The sequence below is a fragment of the Adiantum capillus-veneris genome, chromosome 5, assembly GCF_014529385.1.
Source record: "Adiantum capillus-veneris isolate H3 chromosome 5, ASM1452938v2, whole genome shotgun sequence".
Taxonomy (NCBI): Eukaryota; Viridiplantae; Streptophyta; class Polypodiopsida; order Polypodiales; family Pteridaceae; genus Adiantum; species Adiantum capillus-veneris.
In genome coordinates this window covers 92,657,556-92,683,213 of record NC_140935.1, presented here as the reverse complement: position 1 = coordinate 92,683,213, position 25,658 = coordinate 92,657,556, and the positions used below count along the sequence as shown (strand labels likewise).

The 25,658-nt window shown below is 44.8% G+C and overlaps 2 protein-coding genes across 4 annotated transcripts in view; one reads left to right on the top strand and one right to left on the bottom strand.

Annotated features, from left to right (window-relative positions):
- Window positions 1-11,801, top strand: part of LOC147457739 (beta-glucosidase 4-like) — a 159,732-nt gene extending 147,931 nt beyond the window's left edge. For 2 of the 3 annotated variants that reach the window (XM_086512560.1, XM_086512562.1), the window contains 2 exons: window positions 11,081-11,183; window positions 11,328-11,801. In XM_086512560.1, coding sequence (XP_086368686.1) covers window positions 11,081-11,183; window positions 11,328-11,514 — 290 coding nt within the window. In that variant the 3' untranslated portion in view covers window positions 11,515-11,801. Of the gene's footprint in view, window positions 1-865; window positions 919-11,080; window positions 11,184-11,327 lie in introns of those variants that run through there. The other variant, XM_086512563.1, reaches the window with a different exon arrangement.
- Window positions 11,802-14,300: 2,499 nt separating this feature from the next.
- Window positions 14,301-16,712, bottom strand: LOC147457738 (uncharacterized). The gene has a single exon (XM_086512559.1). It carries the CDS (start codon window positions 16,308-16,310, stop codon window positions 14,673-14,675), a length of 1,638 nt encoding a protein of 545 aa, XP_086368685.1. The 5' UTR covers window positions 16,311-16,712; the 3' UTR covers window positions 14,301-14,672.
- Window positions 16,713-25,658: the final 8,946 nt, after the last annotated feature.

The window sequence follows — 25,658 nt, the reverse complement described above, 5'->3', positions numbered from 1 at the left end:
TGGTGATGAAGCAAGTACTTGGGGTGTGGCAAAGTAAGAATCCAAGGCTGAAAAATATGTGTTTTCAAGTGAAGAATCTGCTTAAGCATTTTGAAGCTTGGAGTTTAAGGCATGTGGACAGGTCTCAAAATGAAGAAGCACATGGTGCAACGCAAGCTTCAATTGGGCAATTGTATATGATAGGGGCTGATTCTCCTCTTTATTTGGGAAGGGAAGCTTTAGAGAGGGAGGAAGAGTTTCTACAAACAGGTATGCTTCCATCAGAGTTGGAAAAGCCAAAAAAGTACGCCTTCCTACGTCGTGCCAAAAGGTATGTGCTACTTGGTGATGCCTTGTATATGAAGGGGGCTGATCTTGTGATGAGAAAAGTGCCTTGGAAAGAGGAAATTTACAAAATTTTAGAGGAGAATCATGAGGGTTCTTGTGGTGGTCACTTTGCTGCAAAGATCACTTTGCATAAAGTCTTGCAGGAGGGTTATGTGTGGCCAAGTGTTCAACGTGATGTTCATCATTGGTGCAAGTCTTGTAAAGAGTGTCAAAGCATGGAAAATAGGGTTCTCAAATCAGAAATAAGAGGCACCATTGTGGCTTATGATGTGTTTGAGAAGTGGGGTATTGATGCAATAGGTCCTCTACCTATGACAGCTAGAGGCAAATGTTACATACTTACTGTTGTTGACTATCTATCCAGGTGGGCCGAAGCCAAAGCTGTTAAGCACATCACGAGTAAAGATGTTTCCTTATTTATATATGAAGATATTTGCTGCAAATTTGGCATGCCATTGGAGTTACTTTCTGACAAGGGTCCAGGTTTCAGGGGAGAGTTGATGGATTATCTATGTGAGAAGCTTCATGTGCATCGCAGGTTTACTACTCCATATTATCCCCAATGCAATGGCATGAATGAAAGGTTTAATGGAGAGCTCATAAGGATGCTTACAAAGATGACAAGAAACAATATGAAGACTTGGGATTTAGAGCTACCTTGTGCTCTATGGGCTTATAGGACTGCCATCAAATCAGGTACTGGTTTTTCTCCCTTCCATCTAGTTTTTGGCAAAGAGGCTTTACTTCCTATTGAGGGGGAGATACCATCCTTGAAGATGATGCTAAAGCTTGAAGAAGAGCCCAAGGATGCATTCAAGGAAAGACTTTTATATTTGCAATGTGTACAATTGGATAGGGTGTTAGCTTTTGAGCATTATGAGCAGGTCTTGAAGAAGAATCAAGCAAAGGCAAATGAGGAGCTAAAGAACAAGGACATCAAGGAGGGTGACATGGTGCTTCGTTACAATAGTAAGCTTGATAGCACTTGTCAAAAGAAATTTCAAATCAAGTGGCAAGGTCCTTTCTTGGTTTTAAACAGGTTCCAAATGGCACATATCAGCTTGCTGACTTGGATGGTACCCCACATAAAGCACGTGTGAATGGCTACAGGTTGAAGAAGTATATTGCAAGGTTGATGACTGTGATTGAGGATGAGCCTTCTTTTGAAGAATTTTCTGATCATGTGGTTAAGGATGAAGATGAAGTGAAGACTCCCTCATGTGGTTTACATGATCTCTTTTGTGCTGCTAATCATGAATGATCTAGCAGGTTGGGGTGTGGCAAACTATGTTGGGCGCATTTCTGACACCCCGTTTTTTGTAAATTTGTACATACGGACATGACGCCCGATGTCAAAAGGGCGTGTGGGCTTTCTTTTTGTGGGTTTTTTAGCTTGCTTTAGCAAGCACATGTACATACACTGCAAGTCGCTAGTCTAGTGACAGCTGTCGGGCTACTATAAGTGCCCGTGAGTGAGTTTTTTGAAGTGAGCCTTGTATATAACTTAAACTCATGTAAAAACGAAAAAAAGTTCAGTCAAACATCAAAAATTTGTAGGTTTTAGCTCGTTCTGTCTCCTTGGTGCTCTTGGATGCAGTTTTTTGCCCCGACTAGCCTTCTCTATGTGTAGTCGTGCTGGGACAGCTCTCTGTTCGCGTCAATTTTTCTCATGGGGGCGTATGGAATCAATTTTAGTCATCTTCAGCTTTCTCGCCGGTCATTTTTCAAGCTTTCTCTCAAGCTTTAAAGTGCCCCAATTGGAGTTGTGCTCATCAGGTTACGACTAGTTCTCTGCAGGGTTATGGCTATGGCAGCCTAGTGGCAAATTGTGTGTAGACAGATTCGGAGGGCATGTATCTATGAATTGTGGAATTGATGTTGAAGTTGTGGGTTTGTGATGTTTGATGTGAAAGGAGAGGCTTTTGTCTTCATATGCATTGGTCGGTGTGTGCTGTAAATCCATGCTTTGGCAGGGTTTTGCTCCTATGTGACATAGTCTCTTGGGTGGGCGACGGCTAATAAATTCCCAAGGGTCTACTCCTATTGGACTTGTGGTGTTTCAAAAGGATTTTGCGAAGCTTTTGGTGTCTTGTAGTTCTCTTTCAACGCTCTTGGGTGACATCACTATAGAGGTGTTTCAATTTGCTTGTTTCCCAACAGCGACTTGTTGTATGCCATTGCCACTCACCCTCTCTTACTGCATTTGGATCACTTGACTTCGCTTGGTCGTCTTCATGGGCTGAAGTTACCCAATGGGAAAGACTTTGCAAGACAGGCCTATGCTGATGATTCGTTGTTCATGCCTCGTAACAACTAGGATGATATGCGTGAAATTATGCAGGCATTGAATACATTTGGCTTGGCAGCAGGGCTTAAGGTTAACTTTCGGAAATCTAAACTCTTACCTCTTGCTGTTTATGACTGGCATCATCTTTTGTGGCCTGGCGAGATTCTCGATTCTCATGTGGTGGTCAGGCATTTAGGATATCCTATCGGTTGGAAAGTTACTAATACGCAACAAATCGATTGGGTCATGCAACGATTGAATGTCAAATTGCACTATTGGAAATTGTCTATATGGCCACTACATGTTCGACTTCGTGTAGTGCAAAGTATCATGATGGCATATGTTCAGTTTTACTTGCCGTTGCTGCACTGGCCTCACTCCCGCCTTTCATTGCTGATGTCTACTTTAGTATCTCACTTGTGGCGCACCAGTTCTCATAAGAAAGGCCTCTGTTTGTTAGCAATGGAGAAACTTTGCACTCCAAAGCGTCTTGGCAGGCTGAATATTTTGGACCTTCGCCGCCATGCATTGGCAACGAAGGCTATGTTATTGTCCACTCTTGCATTGCAATCTCAGCCATGGACAATTATGGTTGCTGATCTATGTCGACATGTTGCCACTCCTGCCTTTGGTCATTGGCAGACTTCCCTTTGGGAGACTGTGTGTGGCAAGATGGTCGGTAATATTCCTGGTTCCTTGATTACCTCGGCCCTGCTCTCCACTTGGAAAGTTGTTACGGATCATCTCTCTTGGCATTGCAGGCAGCAAGCAGATGGGAATTCGTTGCGTTTGGAAAGCATTCATTGGAGCAGGGCCTTTTCTTTTACCCTGGTTGATCAGTCGCCTCGTCAAGCTTACTTCCTCTCTGGTCGTGGTATACGCACGGTGGATGATGTGGTGGATTCATCTGGGAGTTAGCTTACCTTTTCTCAAGCGGCGGCACGCTTTGGGTTGGGCCTACATTATCGTTAGATTTGGAGCTTGCTTGGCATATGCTAGATGTTTTTCTCCCTGTTCCGCCGCTGGCCAGTGGATGTCGTATGCAGGATTGGAAGTTATGGGACTCTTCTTTGAATGCGATTTTTGCTCGCCGTATCTATGCTTCTCTCATGCAAGACTCTTGGCTGGCTGATCATTGTAATGCACTATGGGATTTACACAAATCCGTTCAATGGTGGAGGCAGGCTCTTATTGCAATCTGGAAGTCTCGCTTGCCTCTTAAGGAGTGTTTGTTTCGTTGTTTGTTGGGAGTCCTTCCAGTTGGAACACTCCTTGCGGCGCGTCGTATTAGCTCCTCTCGTTGCGTCGGTTGCTCCGCTGCTGATGAGACTGTCAGACATCTGCTTTGGGAGTGTCGCTACACCAGGGCTTTCCTTCGCCGCGTTTCTGCTTGTTTGCACCTTCGATTTCCCTCAGCGGTCTTCCACAAGCGATTCTGGCTTTTTGGCATTCTTCCGAATTGCCTCCAGTAATTTGCCATTTTCTTCGCATGGGTCAGATTTTGGTCGCTATGGTCCTTGTGGCACCGCCGAAATCTCCTCATGTTTCACCTGCATGATGTAGATCCTTTTCCATCGTTAAAGTTTTCGCTGAGGCAATCGTTACATTTTGCCTATGACATTGGGGACATATCCCTAGAAACTTTGCAGCTCTTCTATGTTTGCTTTTAGCGCTTTTGTATCGCAAAGCACTTCAGTGTTCTTCCCTTTGTATATGATCTTTTTGGTGAGTTTTCCTCGCCTTGAGGTTTCCCACAGGTAAATTAATCAAAACAGATTTACAAAAAAAAAGTGTGTGTGTGTGTGTGTGTGTGTGTGTGTGTGTGAGAGAGAGAGAGAGAGAGAGAGAGAGAGAGAGAGAGAGACCACCTTGATGTTTACATAGCCTAGACTTTGTTCTCTCGCTTTTGTACTTCCTCTAGGTGATAGGCCATTGAGCATCTCTAGAGGTCTCTTTTGTACATAAAGTACAGCCCCTTTTCTTGCACGCGCGTGCGCACACACACACAGAATGAAACGTATTAGTGTTTGCAAAAGACTAAAAGACCTATGAGAACAAAAGAGGTTACATCATGATGATCGTATGATCTATATCCCGCCATGAAAAAGACTAAACAAAATACCAAACAACCACACTACAATGACATCACATGAAGTCTCTCATAGGCCTATGCCTCATGGCCTCCATCTCCTCCTTTGTGAGGAACCTGGTAGGAGTAGTTCTATGCCTCTCAATGATGACCTAGATATGACGATGAAACATATGACGTCGATGTGATCTACCACAGAGTTGTGGTTGTCTGGATCTGGTAATCTTTGTAGCTCTATCTATGAACCCATGTGAACGACGCTCATCCATGCATCTTGGCCGTATGATGAGCGTCTTTCACATGAACTCCGAAGTAAGGTCTCTATGTGTCTGCATATCTTCAATAGGAAAATCCCAAGACACCTCTTATCGGTGTAGTCCATCACTCTAGCAAGAAAATCCTCTCAATAAACAGTGGAAGCGGCTCATGCATGCAGCTTGGCCATATGATGAAGCCATCCTCGATGGTGTGGAGAAAATGGTCTCTATAGAAAGCCATTTTCTTTCCTAGCTCCTCTCCAAGTGATAACTATGTCCTCGTGTCAAGCTGTGTGAGATCCTTAATAGTCCTACTAATCTCTCGTCACGTCGATGCATCCAATGGATACTGAAAAGATGGTAGTCTATCCATATTGAAGCCGTGCATTTGAAAAGACAAGTTGCTCAAACTATGCCAGTTAGTGGGCTAGTTTTTTTTTTTAAGAAAAAGATCCTTCTATTAGTTAATGAAAACTGCCCATAGGGCTACAACCACCTCTGCAAGAGAGGGCTACAACAAGCATGATGGGGAGACTCTCCCAATGAAAAAACATCATATATACAATGAGGCTACATCAAGAGATGGGAGGAGGGAAAAGCCACACAGGTGGACGGTAGTGCCATCTGAGCACACCCTGGACAATGGTGTAGAAAGGTCCAAGGTGCCAGAGTCGAAGGAAAGCCTCGCGTCGCTCCCGCATGCGGTGGGAGCTGCCTTGTAGTCCCTCAAGCTGTCCTCTGAGAGTATGGATCAGCTCTAGCCAAAAGTCACGAACAGTCTCTGCTGGTGGCACAGGGCGAGCCTCAAAAATGCGGAAACAGTGGGCCCGCCAGATGAACCAAAGTGTCAGGCCACTGATAAACTCCCAACACTCCTCTCTCTCACTGCACCACTCCTGTGGAGTAAGCTCTGTAGCATGCTCTAGCCTCTGACGCATCTCCTCAGTCACAAGACAAGGCATCTGTGCCCAAACCTGCTCCCTGCATGCATCCTGCCGCCCTGACTGGGGCTATGCAGACAGTAACTCACGGTAGAAGTCAGTAGCAACTGCACGCATATCCTCGGGCTCACAAGCAACTGACCCGTCGGGCCTCCTCAACTGACTGACCTTGGCATGCGAGTGTCGAGGTCCCACTGTCTCAAAGAAAGCACCAGTCACTCTGTCACCCACCTGAGTCCACTGAGATGCCTGTCGGTGGAAAGCAAACTCATGTCGCCTCTCCTATGTGCTAGCAAGCTCCTGTTGAGCCTGCTGTAAGTGCTCCTCCAACCAAGGACTGTCTGGATGCTGCTCCTTGTAGCAGGGCTACAGTGTCACTTCACAGGACAGGCAGACAGTTGGACAGTTAGTACAATTGGTCTAGGCTGTTTCACACTGGACGGACCCTCTGGGTTGGGAGTGACGGACCCTCTGGGCTGGGAGTGACACGTGGCAGTGGCAGGGTACCGACGGTGGTCTAGTGGACATCGTGGCCAGATCACCACATGGCTGACATTTATGAGCCGTTGGTGGCCCTTTATGGTGGTACATATGAGTAGTAGCGGTTGGTCATCGGGATTATCAGCTTCACCTCTGGTCCAGCGACGTAGTTGTCTAGAGCGAGTCTTACACAGAGCACTGCTTCACCATCCCTGCACATCTGAGCCTCGACACCCATTTGTACCTGTGAGTCCTGGGCTGGAGCTGAGTGTGCTGCCACGCCAGAGTCTGTACATGGTTCTTTGAGCTAGTCGAGTCCACATGTTCTGGTCCACTGTTGTTATCCATTGTTCCTGTGTTTCATTCTGTTTGAGAGAGTTTCCATTTGTTTGAGTGAGATTGTCACGCACATTGCACTGAGGGGCACCCACACTGTTGAGAGCACGACACATTATCCGTGCTACACTCCTGCATCCTCTGTAGTAAAGCAATGCCCCGTCTGAGACATTGCTCTGCCTCTCTCGCTGCAGCCCGGCGAGCCAGAGACTCCTGAAGGAAAAAAAGGCTAATATGAGCTAGGCCTGAGGCCACTCTTTCAGCAGGAGAATCCTGTCTGTCCATGCCCTCTGTCCATAGAGCCTCTACCTCGCTCTGAGTGCTGAGTCCAACAAGACCCTCTCTGGGATGCGAAGCATCGTGCTCCCACTCCTCTGTCTGTCTACCACTATGAGGATCACTGGTGCATGGTCCGAGAAGGAGGTCCCTGCCAGGATGCCCACTGATCCTCCCAAGTCACTGAAGTGGTCACTAGTGTAGAAGCGATCTATCCACGATAGATTCACTCCTCCCACTCTGCGGTCCGGCCGAGAGAAGGCAAGACTGTCTGGGGGCCTCACAAAACCAGAGTGCTGCCATGTATCCGAGACCCTCAGAGTCATACAAAACCTCTCCCAAGCTGTCAACTCGATTCCATGCACAGTAGCATGGCTGCCACCAATCCTGTCAGAAGGGTCTTCCAACACGTTGAAGTCCCCTCCTATGCACCAATGATCTGCCTGCGGCGGCAGAGACCCAACAATCTGTGACCAAAACTCTGCACGAGCACTCGCCACATTGGACGCATAAATGTTCAGGAACCCCACAAGGCCACCCTGAACCTGCATAGTAATCCATTGAGTCCTGCCTGGCACAATAATCCCTTTGCCCACAATGGCCTGCTGTAATGAGTCCGCAATAGTCATACATACCCCACCCTGGATGCCTCTAGGTCCAAAAGCAGCTGACCAAAAAGTATCATATCGTCCACGCAAAAGCTGACCACATCGCCGAATGCGGCTCTCACACAGATGGTGCTCCTGAAGCATAAGGAGATCAATCTCTCCTCCCACAAGGCAACGCTGAAGCTCCTGACGCAATCGGCCCCGCTGACGTTGAAACTGGGGCCCACCTAGTCCCTGCACGTTCCATGAGACGATCCTCATGGGGAGCGAGAGAGAACAGATGCTGCCGCAGCAGCTAGACGGGCTATCTTCGAGGCTGGCTTGGATGGGGAGTAATCCGCATCCGAGCGTCCTCTAGATAGGCGTGACTGCAATGAGTGTCTAGCCCAAGCCCAAGCAAAGCGAGCTGTGCGTAAAGCAACCTCCTCTGTCCAGGAGTCCTCATGAATGTAGACATAGCACGGCAAACACCGCGTATCAGCAAAGAAGTAAACCACAATGTGCCTACATCCTGCTGAGTGTGGGGGTGTCACCGCAAACTTGGCCAATGGCCACAAAGTCTGCAGCATCTCTGTAACTCCTAGTTCTCCCATGTGGTGAGAGAACTCTAGGACGTGTGTATGCAACCATCCCAACACTGAGTCGAGAGTCCACTCTGTCTCGGCCCTGCCGTAAAGGGGGAAGGAGAAACCAACTGCCGAGTCCAAGGCCTCTGTCCCCCTAGCGGCAAGGAACAGAGCATGGACTCTGAAGCAGGCTGCCTCATGGTCTGCTGAGGGATCGCCGAGAAAACGAGTGAAGCCGTAGTCGAAGAAGTCCCAGCGGCGCCGGATGTCAATGCTCGTCAGACCACGAGGGATAGCTGCAAGGGAAGGTGTCTGTACCTACAGAGGGGGCCATAAGAAAGGCTGACCCTCTCTCGCTAGGCGACTCGTGGCAAAGGCGCTGCCAAGAGATCTCCTAGCCGCCGAAGAAGGTCCTGCCCCCTGGGTCGACTGTGGAACTGGAGTAGGAGGGGGGGAGAAGGAGTTGGGGGAAGCGGAGGAGAAGAGGGGCGGGAGGGGGCGACAGAGGTAGAGAGGCGAGGTGAAGGGGTGACGGGAGCAGAAGGCGGGTGGGAGGATGAGGAAGAGGGGGGGAACTCGGGGGGGGAGAGGCTGTCGAGGGTGAAACTTGGGTGGGGGCAGGGGCAGGGGCAGGGACCTCCTCCTGCTCAAGAGGACCAAAGCGGTTCCCCGTGGGAACCCACTGCTGCTAAGTAGGCGCCTGAGGGCCACTCTGAGTGCCAGGCTGACACTGTGGCCCCTGTCGGCGTCTACCACGGGCCTGCTGCCATCCCTCCTCCGTTGGCGCCCAAACAGGGGGGGGCAGCGTGCGGGCGAGCAGGGGAGGCGCGAGGGCAGTGGGGGCTGGCGGGCAGCGCTTGGGGGGGGGGGGGGGGGGGGGGGGGGGGGGGGGGGGGGGGGGGGGGGGGGGGGGGGGGGGTTTAGTGCTTTTCTCTTCTTCTTCTTCTTCTCACTGATTCCATGAGCCAGGTCCTCAATACTCTTGGTGCCTAGTATCTTAGTGGGCTAGTTTTAGTACTTGCTAGTGAGGTTTTTTGGTGTTTTTTGGTGATGTAATTTGTATATAAGTGACTTCTTGAAACAAGCAAGCAAAGGGGGTAGCTTATTACCAGAACTTTATAGGATGTTGGTAGTCGTGCCTCCTTCATGCTTATTGATGCAGTTTTTGATTAGCCTTCTTTGTGTGTAGTTGTGCTATGGCAGCTTGTTTGCGCCAATTTTTCACATAGTGGTGCATATAAAATTAAAAAATTGGCGTCTTCCAAACTATTGTTGCATAAAATGCGGAGAATTTTTTGAGGCTTGAAAACATCCTTTTTGGAGTCGTGGTTTAAAAGATAGAGTTTATTTCCCATAAGGTAGAGGATATGGTAGCCCGTAGGCAGTTTGATGTAGAGTAAGTTGTGAAAGCTTACATGTCTTGTGGCATATGTACATTTTGAAATTGTGGTCTTAAAGAAGCAATCGGTGAAGGGAGAAGCTCTTTTTCTCAAGTGCATTGGTTGGAGTGTGTTATAATTTCATGCTAGGGCAGGTGCTTCCTAGTTTCCATGGTGGTCTGTTGGGTCGGCATGTGCTTGTAAATTCCCGAGGGATCGTTTGCTTTTGAGTTGTGGTTTAGTGGGAGTTCATTTGATATGGTTTGCGGTGCCGATTTCATGTGTTGGGCACTATTGGGAGACATTGCTACGGAGGTGTCTTGTGCCCCTTGTTCTTGTTTTCGTGCCGTTTCCATGCACGTCGCGACACCGTCATTTCATATGGAGGAGGGGAATCTTTGAATTACCATGTCAGTGGCAATTTCCGAGTTTTCCACGAGTTTCATTCATCTATGGTGACCTTATGTCAAAGTCGGGTTGGATGTATGATGGATGGAGAAACATGAAGAGACGACCAGTCAATATGATCGCTAGGTAAGGCCGCACCAAATGAGATCGTTAGACGGGAATGGCGAGCTAGCCCAACGGTGATTGAGACACTAACTAGATCAGTATCTTACATACATGGCTTATGGGAGCTTCCAGGTCATCGTTATTATTAATTGGCCCTTGAGTTGCCTCGAGAGCTCGCCATGGGGGGAGACTATAGATATTGGTATGCACGGATGTCAGCATGGTCTCAATTTCATGGCTTTACTCTCTCTCTCTCTCTCTCTCTCTCTCTCTCTCTCTCTCTCTCTCTCTCTCTCTCATGCCATTTCCCTCTTTGAATAATAGGTCTCGAGTTCAACTCTCGTCGGATAGATCTTTGAGGTCTCTTTATAACAGGTGGTAGATTGGTTATGCCATTTCCCTCTTGAATAAGAGGTCTTGAGTTCAACTCTTGTCAGCGGATAGATCTTTGAGGTTTCTTGGGATAGTTTCCTATGACGTTAAAATTCTCTTCTCGTCTTCTTCTTCTTCTTCTCTCTCTCTCTCTCTCTCTCTCTCTCTCTCTCTCTCTCTCTCTCTCTCTCTCTCTCTCTCTCTCTCTCTCTCTGGTCTATCGTGTGTCATCTCAGTTGTCTGCTGTGGTCCGTTTTCAGTTGCTGTCTATTATGGGCAGTGGCATACTATGGTCAATGGTGGTTGGCCTTTTTAACATGTAATAGATGGCCTACTGCTGAGTGTCACTATGTTGCTCTAGTCTTGAGTGAGACTTCCCTACTTTTTGCACTTTTCGGTTTTACGCTTTACAAAGAGTGGGGACTGGTAAAATTTTTACAATCTCACAGAGCACAAGGCAGATACATGGTTTGTTGCTACAATATGAAAGTGGGGGGGTGAAAAGAAGAAGCTGGAGCTTGAAAAAGATGCATTTTCACATTTTTGTGTTTAATTGATACTATGGCTGCATAGTCAGTATCTTCTCCTTTATTTTATTTTTTCAGAATAGGGTGCAGAAGACAATTTCTAACAACTTGCTTGGGTTCAGGAATGGATCAAGAAGATTCTGACCCTTTGGAGGAACAATTGAATGATAAGTTGAGAATCCGCTTTTACCAAGAGTATCTGTCAGCTGTAGCAAGTGCAATAAGGTGAGGCTCAGTGCTTGCTGTCTAAAGACTTGATCTATGAGAGAAGGGACTCGAATGCTTTTTTGAAATGCAATTTGTGCTTGTTTCCTTTCTCTCAGCTATTTTAATCACACAACCCTAATAGATGTCATTATCTGCTTGTAGGGAAGGGGCAGATGTTCGGGGTTATTTCGCCTGGTCTTTCTTGGACAATTTTGAATGGGGTAAGGGATATACAAAGCGTTTTGGCCTTGTTTATGTTGATTATGAGAACGATTTTAAGCGGATTCCCAGAGCATCAGCTACCTGGTTTTCCTCCTTCCTCAAATCGAAGGATGAGCAGAGCAGCTAGGTGATTATTACAAAGTTTCCCAATTCACACTATTAAGAGCTGGAGCAGACAAGCACGTAAATCCAGCCTCACCTCAGGTTGGGGAGACTTTGGTCTTTCCTTCAACAACATGGCTGCATTATTCATTACACCCAGATTTATACTTGCAATTATTAAAAATGAGAAAAACCCCATTGTTTACAGCAGCTCCATCAACATGGATGGAGTCTGCAACTTGCAGAGAAACGTACTCAAAAGCGATTGTTTAGGTTTAAAAATTGTATCAATTTCATGTCTTAACATAACAAGGTGAAGAGTCACATTGGCACCCCCTTAAAAAAAGGGACCCATATGAGGCTCTTAAATGAAAAGAAGGCCAAAAATTGATTTCCTTCTACACTTTACACAAGTTGGTGTGGATGCACATGGACCGATGCTCACTCAAAGCATAACAATTGCTTTCCAGATGAGTGTAATCTCTCATTTGACTCATTTCCATTTTTCGTATTGCTCACACCATTTTGTTTCGAGTACCCACGCAATTAGCCTCATGTTGGAGTGTGATCTCTTCTGTTTCATGTAAAAAGGAACAAGAGTCGGAGGTGCAAACCCCTGCCATGGAGGCTTAGAGAGGGGATACTGATTTGAAATCTCTTTGTGCTAGAAGCCATATTTTGTTTTTGTCTATATTTATTTAAAAACCCAAAAAAGCACCAAAATTCAAGCAAGCCAATGAAAGAAATATTTTCTGTCGTGAATCTAGTACTGGCATTTTGGCTATCCATCCAAAGTGAGTCGGATTTGTCGACAAGACAGATTGTATCTATGCATGTATCATAGCTTTTTGGCCTGCTTAAGCTGGACATGGAGGAGAAGTGGGAGAGGCACACAGAATTGGTGACTATCAGCCCCAAGAGTTCCTCTTCAGGAGCGAGCTTTGAGCGGAGTTGATGACAACTTAGAAGCTGCAAGGATTGCTATAAAGAGTCGAAATTGGGATTGTCCAATCCTAGATGCGCCAATTATGAAAGATATTGTGAAGCTTGCCATAGCTTGGGATGGCGCCTATATGTTGGACAGGGAGCTTTCTGTAGGCAATGTAGTGGCTTGTGCGGAATCCCATGGTAGATGCAAAGTGTAAATGACAATGACAGCTTCAAAGGTCTACAGGAGCATAGGAGTGAAGAAAGCAATGCATTTTGTGGGTTCATCCACTCCACATAAGAATCAATTCACATTCTAACATTAGTCCTTTCTGTATGTACCAATGCATAGGCCCACTCTCTTAGATATCCATTGGAACATAGTTCTCTACCATCATCTCATATGCTCTCCCATGTACGCTACCCATTATGTTCGTCATGCTGTAATTTCTTCCCTTTCATCACCTCCACTAAACGTGTAGCATCCATGCACTAAGAAAAGGTCTTAGAATAGATTTTTCAACCACCAATGCATGCAAAACCCATGAGTCTACAATACTTGTAAGTTGTAGTCCATCTTAAAACCTCCTTTAGCTTAAAATTGCTTGGGTCACTGTTTGAACGAAGGTAGAACATTAGACCCCTTAAAGAAATTGTCAGAGTAAATCATAGTAGCCAAGGTTTTGGGAGGTTCCGGTCCATGTTTGAAATGCCACCCTAGAGGTTTCGAAAAAAACTCCCAAGATGATTGTTGACATATACACATGGCTACTAAATGGTTATGCACATTGCACAACATACCAGAGTAAGACAAGAATGAAATGCATGATGTGCTAGTGAACTCATGGCTTAATTGAAACTCCTAATAGATTCCATGGGAACCACATAAGCTAAAATTTTGGGCTTCCAAAAAGCGCGCAAGTCTCAGAAACACGAAGTTTCAGAAACAATTTCCCAACATCTTTTGTGAAAGAAACAGGTTTCTTGGCAACTATGGTATAGAATGGCTTGCTAATATATCTCATCCATAAACCTAAAAATATAGGATTTGAGGCAAATCTTTTCAAGTTTTCGACAAAAGACACCATAATGCATTCTTCGCGACTGTCTATGAAAATATAAAAAATGTGGAGAATTTGGGCTAATCTTTTCACATATTATTCTTGTAAAATATGCCAAATGATCTTGAGGACCCTTTAAAAGTAGCCATTGGGATATTAAGAAAAGCCTGTAACCAATGGTAAAGGCTTGTGCAATTTCTGCCATGGCAGTTTTTTGTTAATATAGCTCCAGTTTTATGACCTATCATTGCAGCAAGGTTCAATCCCCAAGCATAAAGCTAGCCATATGGCACTGTGCAAATGATCTGAAGGAGGTTCAAACCAAGGAAAAATATAGGGGTTACAACCAAGTGACATCACAATGAAGATTGGATCCTTTCACTTTGACTAGGAACTCAAAACATTCAAAAGCAATGATGAGAGAATAGGTGTCGATTCAAATTGCGGTGATTGTCAGACATTCAAAACTGCATCGTGGCTGGTTCTAATATGTACTGTAACTTAAAAATTTTCTCTCTCCAGAGAAGGACACGCTTATAACTTTCCTGGCTTTTAGGACAAAATTTGTTAAATTTACTTGTTTTTAAACTTAAATGTAAACTTTTACTTCAAGACAAGCTCGAAATCTTGCCGGGATTTTGCAATTTTAGCCTGTTCAAAATATACTAAAGGCCGGTCCTGTGCCAAAATCCGGAGTGTTAACCCAAGAGGCAAAACATCTAGAGTTTTCCACCTTTGCACAGATTTGGCATCAGAAACTCCAAATACTAAGAAGAAAATTTGATTTCAACCCCTCACAATGTACTCTTGACCAACAGAAAGATGACTAAAAGGGAGATAACATTCAATTATCAACACACAATCACAAGACCTCTGATGCATAGCTCAACAGCCAAAAACTAGCTCATTACTCTCCCTTTGCCCCTCTTAGCAAAGGTACTCTCCCTTTGCCCCTCTTAGCAAAGGCATCGGTGTTAAATGACAGATACCATCCTTCACAAGTCAAAAGCATTTTAGAAGTCTTGACAGAAACAAAAAAATTGTAATCATGGCTGATACTTACAAAGAGCTGCCAAAGTCATAAATGCTATCTACACCCATATGAGTATATCAGCTCCACAAACCTATGCCAACTGCCACAGTGATAAGAGCTTGCAATAAGAAAGTCCTCCGAGTCACTAGCCAAATACCACACTCATCCACGACTATTTGCAGGCGACGACATCTTCATGCCATTCAGATAGACCCGGCATTTGAGTAAAACATCCTCTCCAATCCGAAATCCAGGCATGATGGTGAAGGCCACCTTTGGCACGAGATTGTGGGTGTCAGATGCCAATTCCAGGTTAGGGATATGGCTAACCATGATTGTGGCCACAAAGTCGGCACCTTTCTCAGCTTGGAATATGCTCAATCGCTGTTCCAAGGAGAAGGCAAGCTTATGCACTGTCCATATAGCCTTTGCCATTCGCACAAAGGCTTGATAGAAGCGGCTCCAGTGCGGGTGTCCCGCCTCTTGTAAGAGGCAGTCCCGGTGTCGAAGGTCCCCCAACAGAGCCTCCTCCATGGAGGCTGGAATTATTTGCAAGAATTTCTTGCGACAGAATTGGCCGAATGCGGAACCAGGCGCCATGCCTGCTAGCAAATCCAGTGGCTCTTCCACCATCTGCACCATAGCTTCAAACTGTTGCCGACACTCTTCTCTGTGCTTTGCAGGAGCTAGGAGCCAGCTCAAGCGCCCGGTCATGTAGAAATCCTCATTCTCGAAACCACGAAACATCCGCATGCATATGTATGACTGCACTGCAAGTGCCTTGTGGCTCTCCATCACCCATTGCACACCACCCTCTTCAACATCCCACTTTGCCCTTTTCATTAGCACAACCAATGCCTTGGAAAAGTCTGATACCATGTCAGTAACTTCTGCGATGGAAACATCGAACATTTTCTTAAGCTCTGACAACCGCCCTGGCTTTTCTACTGGCGACTCCACAATTTCTCGTCGGCGCCTCTGCTTGTCAAAGTTTGCATCATTGAGCTTCTCAATGTTAATTGAACCAATTTTCATGAAATTTTTGGGGGAGTCCATACCTCCATGTCTACTAGGGACACCATTTCCAGTAGCATTGGGGGCAGTTGCGCCCAGCACGTCTCTTCCTGTTCTAGCAGACTTCTTGGACATTTTATCTTGCTGCATGACGCTATCGCTGTTACCCATTAGATGAACCGCCATGGTAAGATCCTCTTCACTAAGTCGGTCCCAGCTCTTATCAGGTGTTGTCGATGCAACTCCACTTCCTGCATGACAAGAAGCCTTCAACCTCTCTGCAAGCTTTCGCACCCTCCTCTCAAGTTTATCTTTCTTTGCGACAAGTCTCTCGACAGTTGCATTCAAGTTCTGAATTTCAGCATCTTTTCTCTGCAGCTCCATCTTCAAGCTTGCTGTGCTATTTCCAGCTCCCTCAAAGTGCTGTGCAGCGGTGACTGCCCCCTCGGACTCAGATGACCATTCATCCGAAAATGCAAGGGGTGTCGTCGTCGCAGTTTGAATATTATGATTCTCTGTGAACAGGCCATCACATTGCCATCTACACCTGTGTCTGAGCTCAGAGAGCTTCTTTAGTTCTCTCAGAATTGCTTTCTTCTGAGATGTCCCTGTAACCATGTAAGGGCCTTTGTCGTTGTCGCCCCCGCTGCTGCCCGAATTCTCACACAATTGCAACGCATCTCTCAGAGAAGAGACTGATGAGAATGTCTCATGCAGAATAGACTCTAAGCTTCTGCATTTCAAGGCAAGCTTGGAAGAGATGGCAGGGGTGTTGGGCTCACCCATATTGCTGAGTATTCGATGCAATGCCTGAAGCGAAGTCACGAAGGTCAGGCCAACAATTAACGGTGGCAGGGGTGCGGGGTGCAGAGCTAAGTGTAGCTGGGAGGCCGGAGCTGGTAGAGAGGAGCGAGCCCGTGCGTGGGTGCGAGGTCAGGCATTATATGCACAGGGCAGAGGGGCAACGTACTTGTGGAAGAGCGGTGTGTGTGTGTGTGAGAGAGAGAGAGAGAGAGAGAGAGACGATTGTGAATGTGTGCGCAGCACTGCGCACTACGAACTTAACGTGGTCAAGAATGCAACTGTGCTGTGTGTACATTGGTGAGTTATGCCTTGAAGGGAGCGTTGCTGAAGAGGGTGCTGCGGTGCAGAGAGAGAGAGAGAGAGAGAGAGAGAGAGAGAGAGAGAGCTCATTCGGACACAGCCGTGGCCCAATATTCAATTCATCTTGTTATCACAATTGTGGGCTCCAAGGACCAAAAAGATGTCCTCCCATAAATGAGGCATGATTAAGGCTCAAAAGAGAATTATCAGTCTTTTATTACAACAGTTTTATAATAAGGTCTGGTTCAGACCAGCCAGGCCGCAACCTGCACTCTTCGCACCTGCCTCCATGTTGGTTGTTCACAAGAACCGGCCCGGGAAAAACTAGTCATAAAGTAATGAGCTGCAAAGCATCCAATGGTTTCAAGGTAGTGTAAGCTTTTCTCCGTGAGCCCTTTGATCTGAGCTTGAGTTGATCTATCCGCACATCATGCTAAAGAGCGCCCGATAGAGGCTGGTTATTTCGAAGGGGGGGGGGGTTCGCCCAAGGTAGATGGTCTCAAACCATAATGGATACAATTGGATCCAACAAACCATACCAGCATGGAATCAACACTAACGTTGTTAGAGGATATCCTTCTAGCAGATTGTGGAACTAATTTTATGTATATGTGAGCATCGATTTTGATGCGTTTGATCATGGATTTCATGATTGTGTAGTGGTCGAGTGATTCACTCTCCCACTTTGTTGCTAGTTTGGCATGGTTTATGGTAGAGATTGTACTTGAGTTTTGTGCTCAGTTTACAGGGGAGACTCTGCCAGTTTTCTCCCAGGTTTTCTCGCCATAATTTCTTGACATTCACTTATGGTTGCAGATATGTGTGACAATTTAGAGTCTACAGTGATGACTCGTGAGAGACGATGGTCTTGTAGTTGTCGAGACATGAGATATTGGCATTGTGGTCACACAGGGCACATTAGACGCCGTTGTTTCAGATGTATGAGGCATAAACAGAGATCTATGTGTAATACACATGAGGTTTTGACACATGATAGAGTGGTGGCTTCATATGCCAGTGACGGTGATGTCACGTTCGCCTTTAGCATTCCTCCTGATCACATGTCTTTGAGAGGTGACACCTCTCCCTGTTGGTTGTTAGATGAGGATGCAGTCTTCCACATCACACCACATCGTGACTAGTTACACCTCCTCTAGTGGGAGCTTTAGTTGTGTGCACTTGGCCGATGGTTCGACGTTTGACATAGAGGGTGCAGGAGATGTTTGTTTGTCATTGCCCAGTGGTGCATCATATACGCTACGACATGTGCGTTATGTTCCTCAGCTGAGACAGAGCTTGATCTCAGTGAGACAGTTAGCAGATTGTGGGTGTCAGACACTGCTTAGAGAGTAGTCTTTTCAGATGCATTGTGGTTCCTTACTAATTGCTAGAGGAGCCCGCACTGGCTTGGTATATCCTATGCATGTGTGAGGTTTGAGATAGCATGGTCTCAATTTTTTTGATGGCACGGGAGACGAGTCATGTCTCCTTCGCGAGTTAGCTCCACCATGCTCACGAGATAGAGCATTTAGATGTGCAGGATGTGCCAATAGACTCTGTAGAGATAGAGGCCGAGGTAGAGTGACAGTGCTCTAGTGAGACACAGCAGCAGGTGTTGTCAGGGTCTCTGCAGACAAAGGTAGAGCGAGTCTACTCCCTAGAGACATAAGCTAAGATCACAAACATGGAGTTTTTTTATATGCTCATGCTAGAGGCTGATGAGTTGATGCCAAGATGCACAGTTCCGCCTATGGGTGAGAGGGACGTAGTCGTCCAAGTGTCGACGTTGACACATCCATACGCGATGAGTAGTCCTGATGATGCAGTACATGCAAATAGCACACGAGAGGCTAGGATAGCCAGGTTTGTGCAGCTTTCGTCAACGTTCGGGAGTCTCATGTACGACCTAATGTGTCGAGGCCCGACCTAGTAGTTGCAGTAGGAGCATTTGCAACAGGGATTTTCAGTTGTATGATGACTGACACTAACATGATGCACTGTGGGCCCCCACTTATCGGCACATTCGCATTTAAGTGGGAGATTGTTGAGGTAAAGGTATATGTGCCTTGCCCGATTGCCCAGGCTATGGGCGCGCATCCACTGAAAACTTTATTAGTTGTACATATATACAACAATAAGGAGTAGCTCATTTAAGCCTTGCTTCACCCACACAACGGTCTACTATCTCCCTCTCCCCTTCTCGCACGCACACTACACCGCACGCACACACATCCATGCACACACACTCTTCAGCCAAGACTATGTACATAGAGACCGAGATTGAGAGAGGATGGTGAGAGAATAGAGGAATACACACTTGAGTGGGGATAGATCTCCTATAGGTGTAATCTGTGCAACTCCATATTCTCTATTATGTTTAGATAAGAAAAAAATGGTTAGTATTATGGGTTAGTAGGCAGTCGAACACGACCACTAGGTTGTACAAGGTACGTAGAATCTGGATCTCTACCCAATTCCCATTTGCTAGCACTTGACAACGTGAAAACTTGCTGGAGGGTAGACCTTTCATTAGTAGATTAGTAGGGTTATCATCTATGTGAATCTTGACGAGGTTTTCCTCAAGCACCTCACGAATGAAGTGATACCTCACATCAATGTGCTTTGTCTTGGCATAAAACATTGGATTTTGTGCTAGGTGGATTGTACTCAAATGATTGCAATGCAAAATTGGAACCTCTACATTGATGTTCAATTTTCCCACTAGACGAGTAAGCCATATAGCTTCTTTGTTGTTATCTAATCACACAACATACTCTACTTTTGTGTGATAGATTGAGACATACAAAATTGCCAGTAGGATCACCATGAAATTGTGCCACCAGTGAAAAAGCATAACTCGTTGTAGACCTTCTATTGTTGGCACCGTGTAGCCAGCTACACATGTGTCTTTGCCTCAAAAGCAAATGTACAGCTCTTTCATAACAATTAAGTATCTCATAACACCCTTCACTAGCTCCCAATGCTTCTTGCCATGATTCTCCAGAAATCTACTCACAAATCCCACTACAAATGCAATGTCTAGACGAGTCCCATTCATGGTGTACATTAAAAACCAATCACAAATGCATAAGGAATATTAGCCATCTCAGCCCTTTCCTCACCGAATTTGGGACAATCCTCATTAGATTTGGAACAATCCTCTTGGCTCAATTTCACATATGTAGACAAAGAGTAGATAACGACTTCGCCCCCCCCCCCTCCCCCCCATAGTGAAACGCTTCAGAATACGGAAAATGTACTCACGATGTGACAAGAATCCTCTTTAACTCGTCTCACTCTATGCACATGTCAAGAATATAGTTTGCTTCACCTGATTCCTTCATATCATAATTTTCATGCAACTTCGACTTCCCTCGAGACTATTCTTTCTAGCGATAATCATATCATTCACATAGAGGATCAAAATCAAGATATTACCATCTTTAGCTTCTTCTTTTTTGTAGAGGAAATGATTGATTTTGATCTACCTACACCTTTGAGGATTCATAAAAGCATCAAATGTATGATACCATTCCCACAATGCCTACTTCAAACCATCAAGGCTTCTTTTAAGCTTACACACCACCTTTTTCCTTGTCGTTCTCAACAAACCTCTCAAATGACTTATAAACTCTCATTGACCTTCTCACACACATACCCCCACCCTCCTTTTGCTTGAACTTTTGCCCTTCCTTTCCATTACTTTTTCTCTCAAATTTTCACTCTCTTTTCTCTCAAACCTTCTCCCCCCTCCCTCAAACTTTCTATTTCTCTTCTCTCATTATGACTCTATGGACCGCCAAGAGAAAATGACGCTCCACACCACGCAAGAAGAAATTCCACTCCACACCACTCAAGAGAGCGGCTCTTCTCTTGCAATGACATCCGCAGTTAGAGCATCCGTGTTGATGGCTACGTACATACCTCCTTCGACGGATGTAGTCACGTCAAGGATCATAGAGGCAAAAAAAAACGGATAATGACTCTCTTATCGATCTCTTTGGATTTGTGGTTGATAGCCACATTTCATCAAGCTGGATTGATGCACATGTTATGTTGTACAATCACATGTTTTCATGCATCCCTCTTTGTCGTCTTTTGGCCAATCCGGCCGTTAAAACGAATGATGATTGTGTGGAAGAACTAACAACCTCTATAGCCAAAAGAGGTTACCAGCCCTTGATGGCTCGTTTCATTTTGTTTGAAGCTTTTCCTATACAATATCCTATACCATTCAATAGGTGTGGCACTTATGGGAGAGAGTTAGTGATGTCAACCACGTTTGATGACGAACTAAAGACATTCCCAAGCTCTCTCACATGGAGGAGAAAATGTTCATTGTATGGGACGACAATCATCGGCTCCATGCATAAAAAGATTGGGCATTGAGGGAGCAGCTGGATGAATTCTCTATAGCAAAGGTTGAGCGCACAATTGTGCAATGTGACCCAGAGGAGATGACGGAATTTCTATTGGTGCTCGACATGATCAACAAGTAAGTTTCTTCACACTTCTATTGATGCACTTGAGTTATTAATTGTTAATATAATTTTACATTTAAAAATAGGGTGACATGAATCTATGTGCCTCACACCACTGTCCACAACATATTTATGATGCAAAAATTAGCGCTTGCCAACCCACATACCTTATTGGACAAATTCAATAAAGAAGATAAGACAAAAGTTGAGAGGGCACTTCGTGGCACGGCAATGAACCGTTCAAAATGGCTTAAACTGCCTATGTCTTTGCTAGCACAACTACTATGGAAGGCAATTCTAAATTTATAATACACATGCATTAGGTAAGTACATGGGGGTTTCCTTGGAAATCGCTTTGTTTTGGCAATTTGTATTGCAGGAAGAGTTTGATGCAATGTATCGACTGAAAACACAAAATTTACCAGCCAAGGGTAGTAGAGAGTACCACATGCACGAAGATAATTACAAGGAAAGCTATGATTTGATTGTAAAAGAGACCGATAATTTTTTTGTGCGTAAAGGACGAGAGATAGCGATCATAGCCAATCCTGAGAATGGCGCATATTTTTCTCAAAAATGCAGTTCTTTTGTGGGTTAGGGAGAAAAGGGTTGCAAAATGATCCCCTTCCGAGTCTTCGAGGTTGGACATTCTGCTTTTGAAAGCACTATTTGTTCTTCTTTATTTAAATGAAAAATGTTATCCAATGATAAATTGTATAAAATGTTGCCTGGTCGATATATTGGCCAAGGGCAATATGTCGTTGGTGGAGGCATCTATTCCGACTGAAGAGAATCCATTCTCGCAATGGTTAAGAATGCACGTATATTGGTGGCAGCTTGAAAGGTGAGTGTAGTAACATCACACGTGGTCTTATCTAGTATTGCCACATTACTAATACTTGGAGTGCAGGAGTGTACTGATCTTGACAAAGAAGATGGAGGCCAAGAACTCCAGGTTGAAGAAGCTACATGCACACGTCGCACACGATTGTGGCACGTCTCTTGGTGAGGCAATGCATGCTTTTTGACAAAAGCACTTTGGCAAGGCTTTTGTGCAGTGAAAGTCAACCCCTTAAGCCACACACAACGTAGAGAAGCATCCCTATTTTGCATGTACTATTCGATGCTTGCTATACGGGCCTATTGAACTATATAGTTTTATTAGGATGTAAAATTACAATTGTGTGTTTTGAATGATGGAGTTATTCCTCTTGTTATTTATAGATGGTGGTTGGGTGTCCTTAAAATAGGTCTTTGTAGTCCATACCCTGAGCATCCCAGCGATGTGTGGGTAGAGTCTAAGAGAGATGAAAGCGGGATCTATTTCGACGATTGGATAGAGAAGCTCCAAGATGAGGAAATGTAGAGAGACTGTCCGTGTTTTTTGGACTATGTGGATGGCCAATTTCTCAAAGAAGAAGCTGAAGAATACAACGGTAAGTTATGTTTTCCTTGTTCAACTAATGTGTTTGGTTTGCTATAGTGTCCTCACTTTTGTTTTGCACTTGCAGCATTGCATAAGAAGGTTAGGGGAAAGGGAAAAAGCAAAAGTGTCACCATCAATGATCCTCCCTTTGATTCCATTTTCCCTAGCATGACCAAGGGATGTCAAACCCGAAAACTATGATGGATAGACATAAACAAGGTAAGAAGAGAGGATGGCCAATCATCGAAGAATTTAAGAAATTCTCAGAGGAGTTTCAGATTGAAAGGAACGAGCACTTTCCACTATGTTTTGATTTTTGTAACTATATTTTAATTTTTGAAAGGCTAGTCAATCAAAGGTGGTTAATCTTTTAGTGAGATTTGTTTTTCACTTTATTTTTTGAAAGTATTACGGAGTACATAGTGCAAATGATCTTTGAAGTAAAGTCACTCGGGGTTCTTTATAAATAGCCAAAAAAACACTAGGTTCATTCATTCATTCATTTGCAAGTTTCTCCAAGTTTCTATTTTCAAAAGCTAATCCTTTAGTTTTCTCTCATTTACATATTTACCATGCCGACGGGAACTTGTGGACAACACAATCAGCGTGGACCATCTGCACAATGTGGGCATGGCCCTGAGCTTGTTCAACCATCCCCCCTTGTTACCCCATCAGCAATGTGCATGCTAATTACATTCTCAACAATGTGTATGCTATGAATGATTTATGCATATCACAGATTGCATGCAACTACACGAAGACTTTCTGTGCAGTCAATGCCACAATGTCCATATTCAACGCCATGCATGGCCTTGATTTCAATGCACATCCAACCGAAGGGGATATTGAGCAAGTTGCTACTCTTGCCAACGATGCAATCATGATTTGGGAAGAACGTGGTTTTCGCACCCTACAAGAGTGTGCAGCCTTCAAACAACATGTGGAGGCTTGGGTAGAAGTGTGGATGACATACATTGTTGTGCAAGGACAAGTCAATGGAGCCAATGATGACAACAACAAAGCCAACAATGACACTAGCGACGAGGATAAGTAGATTTCACCTTTCTTCGCTAATGTTAGTGAAATAAGCCCTTGACACCATATGAGCATATTGTATTGTTTTGTTTTAGTCCATATTTATCTTATTGTAGTTGTTGTTTTAAGATGTGTACTTTCATTCCTTTTCATATTAGTCTATGTGGCTTTGTTATTGCGGTCTTTAAATGTTGTTCAATGTTGTTCAAAGTTGAATTGGATTATTATGGATTGGTAATCGTTGGAATTGGCTTGTTGTGAATGATTTTTGTGCATGTATCATTGTCTAGTTGATGGCTAATCTTGTTGCACGGTGTTTGAAAAGAGTGTGTGTGCTCTGATCTGGGTATATTTTTCGTGTTTGTATAAGAGTGTGTATGTGTAGGAGTTCACACAAGTGTGACAAAATATAAAGACTCTTATCACGTTGGTGGTTAAGCTTGTTGCCCAACACATATCATGACGTTTGAGAATACTATGTGTGCAATGATTCGGGTGCATTTATGTGTTTGTATGAGTGTACATGAGAGAGGCAAAAGAGAAAGAAAGATTTGTAAATGATGGATGTTTGATCGAGGTGTGTTCGCTAAGAGATGAATTCAATGTGTGTGTGCGTGCGCGTGAGAGAGAGAGAGAGAGAGAGAGAGAGAGAGAGAGAGAGAGAGAGAGAGAGAGAGAGAAGAAGAAGAAGATTGTTTAAACGTAGTAGGAAACTATCCCAAGAGACCTTGGCCGATGAGGAGAGTTGAACTCAAGATACGTTATTCAAGATGGAAATGGCATAACCAATATACCACACTTGGGTTATAGAAAGATTGTACCATTATCCTCTTTTTTCTAACACACATACAACCAACGGCAACGCAAGCACACACCTGAGAGAGAGAGAGAGAGAGAGAGAGAGAGAGAGAGAGAGAGAATCTTTTTGGAATCTGTTCATCGGATTTCAAAAAAGCGCTTTGGAAAATGTGCGCCAAAAAATTACACCCCAAACATTTCAAGCTTTTGAATTACAAGAATTTTGGAAAGAACGTGAGGGAGAAATATTTCTTTTGAAGCTTTGCTTTGTACGCTTGAAGAAGCCATTGATGCTCTTCTGACTTACTACCCAAAGTTGCCTTTGAATGCTTTCGTGAAGCCTTGGGAGGCGAATGCTTGCTCGATTGGTGGTTGCCTTGATCTTTAAGCTTGAATAAAGAACCCCCTGTGAAGATATTGCCTTTGAAGCTTGGAGCCTCTGCCTATGGGAATGTTCCCTTGGTAGACTAAGTCGACTGCTCTGCAAGTAAGAACTCTCCCCAAGCTTGAGAGCTTTGCCCCTCGAACCGGCAGTGGGAATCTGCCCTTTGGGGCAACGCAACATACCGATTGGAGTCGAAAGGCCTGTGGTGGCGGGGTCCGATTGGAGGGTGTTGATGGGTGACTATGATCGGAAGTAAAATTGAAAACTTGCTTGCTTGGTGGAAGTTTGTTTACGGATCCTAAAAAGGCCAATCAATCAAAGTTGAGCACAATTTTCAGATCCGCCCATGATCCCATTTGCCAAAAATTAGACAATGTGGGACTTGAGCACACGACCCACATGGCAACACTCTAATTTCGTTAGTCTAACCACTTGGCCCACAAGGCCACATTGTGGGAAAATCACAAATTATACAATTTAAATCCCCGTTTGTAGGTAGTCACACACAAACTCACACACACCTAACTATAGAGGTGTAATTAGAGGGGACTAATCACGGGTTAGGGCTCTCTGTTTGTAGACTTTAGTAGCTCAAATGAAATCTCTTATTGGACATTATCTCCACACAAAGAAAGTGTTTTAATAATGAGCAAGTGAATGGAGTAATTAAGGGAACAAAATCATACAAAATTGGCATCAAAATGCACTCTAAGTGAGGGGAATTGAATTAATTGTTTGGAAACCAAAGAAGGGAATTGCTTTCAATCAATTTAGCATAGAGGTAATGCTCTAATGCATGTACTAATTGCAAGCTAATGAAAAGCTAACGCTCCCTAATCAAGCCTGCCCCCTCTGCCCGACTCTTGACGGTCGGGAGTGGTCATTAAATGACCATTCCCTAGACC

What these genes read in the sequence shown, in the direction of transcription:
- LOC147457738 (XM_086512559.1), bottom strand. Translation starts at nt 16,310, where the DNA reads ATGGGTGAGCCCAACACCCCTGCCATCTCTTCCAAGCTTGCCTTGAAA.